Source organism: Colobus angolensis, unplaced genomic scaffold (genome assembly GCF_000951035.1).
Source record: "Colobus angolensis palliatus isolate OR3802 unplaced genomic scaffold, Cang.pa_1.0 Scaffold96, whole genome shotgun sequence".
Lineage (NCBI taxonomy): Eukaryota > Metazoa > Chordata > Mammalia > Primates > Cercopithecidae > Colobus > Colobus angolensis.
In genome coordinates, this window is record NW_012123598.1 from 1,588,333 (window position 1) to 1,590,640 (window position 2,308).

Sequence of the window (2,308 nt, forward strand, 5' to 3'; positions counted from 1 at the left end):
CTGGACAACTGTCATTGAAAAGAGTAGAGAGGTAGCAGTCCCTGCACAGCTGTCATTGAAAAGAGTGGAGAGGTGGCAGTCCCTGCACAGCTGTCATTGAAAAGAGTGGAGAGGTAGCAGTCCCTGCACAGCTGTCATTGAAAAGAGTAGAGAGGTAGCAGTCCCTGGACAACTGTCACTGAAATGAGTGGAGAGGTGGCAGTCCCTGGACAACTGTCACGGGTTGACCAACTTCCTGGAGAAGGGAATATGGCTTTTTCCTGCATTCTTTCATTTTCTTTCTACCCCGGGGAGTGTTCTGCTACAACGGATTGCTAATAACATTGCAGCAAACAGCAGCTAAGGCAGGGAATTAGATCCATGTGTCATGGTACCAAGGCTCAGGGTTGGTTTCCTCATAGGTAACTCAACTCTAAGAGGCTGTTGACTCCTCCTGTAGTGATCCTCAGAGCAGAGCAACAGCTCCAAGTTCAAGTCCTTCTGCAACCTTCATCATACATCCCCATGGAAAGTACCTGAACATCTAAGGCTGGGCTCTCCTCTGGAAGCTGGAAATCAGAGTACCTGCCTCTTCAAGGATTACTGTGGGGTTTCAGTGAAGCAACAAGTGAGGCAGAAGGGCTGGCACAGAACATGCATGGGAACCGTGACCACCACCTGCTCTAAAGCTACCTGCCAGACCGAGATGTCCTGAGCAGAACAGTATGTTACAGCACACAAGCACTCAGGCTTAAGACGCTACTGTCGAGGAAGGTAGATCACCTGAGGTCAGGAGATCGAGACTAGCCTGGCTAACATGGTAAAACCCCATTTCTACTAAAAATACAAAAAATTAGCCAGGCGTGGTGGCATGCACCTGTAACCCCAGCTACTCAGGAGACTAAGGCAGGAGAATCACTTGAACCCGGGAGGCAGAGGTTGCAGTGAGCCGAGACTGTGGCATTGTACTCCAGCTTAGGCAACAAGAGTGAAACTCTGTCCGCTTCCCCACGCCCCACCCAAAAAAAAAATTTAGTAGGATATCAATTATGTGGATTCTAAAACAATCAAATTCTTAGCAGCAGAGGGTAGAATGGTGGTTGCAGTAGGATATCAATTATGTGGATTCTAAAACAATCAAATTCATAGCAGCAGAGGGTAGAATGGTGGTTGCCAGAGACTGGGGGAAAAATGGGGAAAAAGGAAATGTTGATGAAAAGATACAGACAAGTTTCAGTTAGATCAGAGAAATGAGTTTTAGGGATTCCCTGCACAGCATGGCGACTAGAGTTAATAATGATGTATTTAACCTGCCATGGAATTCAAGAAAAGATGTATTAATATACACTCCAAAATTGCTAAAAGTAGATTTTAAACATCCTCACCACAAAAAGTAACTAAGGTGATGGACATGTTAGCTTTTTTCCTGCAATGTATACGTATATCAGAACATCGCATTGTTCCCCGCAAATATATACAATTATTGTCAATTAAAACTCAAAGTGGATTTAGGATTGCTTCGATTTGTCAATCTGCGAGTGAGGCTAAAGTGTGTGTGTATATATATATATGCACACATATATGTTGTGAGATGAAGTCTCGCATTGTTTTCCGGGCTGGAGTACAGTGGCACAATCTCAACTCACTGCAACCTCCGCCTCCTGGGTTGAAGCAATTCTCCTGCCTCAGCCTCCCAAGTAGCTGGGATTACAGGCACCTGCCACCATGCCCGGCTAATTTTTTGTATTTCTAGTCGAGACGGGATTTCACTAGGTTGACCAGGCTGGTCTCAAACTCCTGACCTCGTGACTCACCCGCCTCGGCTTCCCAAAGTGCTGGGATTACAGGTATGAGCTACCACACCTGGCCTCATATATATTTTTAGAGACAGGGACTCAACTCTGTCCCCCAGGCTGGAGTGCAATGACTATCATAGCTCACCATAGCCTTGAACTCCTGGGCTCAAGTCATCTTCCTGCCTCAGACTCCCAAGTAGCTGGGACAGGTGCATACCACCACACCTGGTTTCTTTTATTTTTCTCATTTTAGAATGTCTGAAATTCAGGCCTGAGATAAATCTAATCCAATCTTTGTCATTCCTACTTAATTTCATTAAAAGAGGCAAGGTTTTCATGAACCTACCTACCCTCCGGGAAAAGATGTTTTCTTTCTTTGTGTGTGTGTGCTACCGTGGTTGTTTTGACTATTTTGATCATTATAAAACTGTTTGTAAGAGTAGATAGTCGGCCGGGCGCGGTGGCTCAAGCCTGTAATCCCAGCACTTTGGGAGGCCGAGACGGGCGGATCACAAGGTCAGGAGATCGAGACC

The 2,308-nt window shown here is 45.8% G+C and overlaps 1 protein-coding gene across 1 annotated transcript in view; it reads right to left on the reverse strand.

Moving 5' to 3' along the window:
- The window catches only part of NLRP5 (NLR family, pyrin domain containing 5), a 59,084-nt gene extending 58,591 nt beyond the window's left edge, over positions 1 to 493 (reverse strand). Inside the window, exon 1 of the mRNA XM_011932436.1 lies at positions 458 to 493. Within this exon, the coding sequence (XP_011787826.1) occupies positions 458 to 493 (36 nt within the window). The remainder of the gene's footprint in view (positions 1 to 457) is intronic.
- Positions 494 to 2,308: the final 1,815 nt, after the last annotated feature.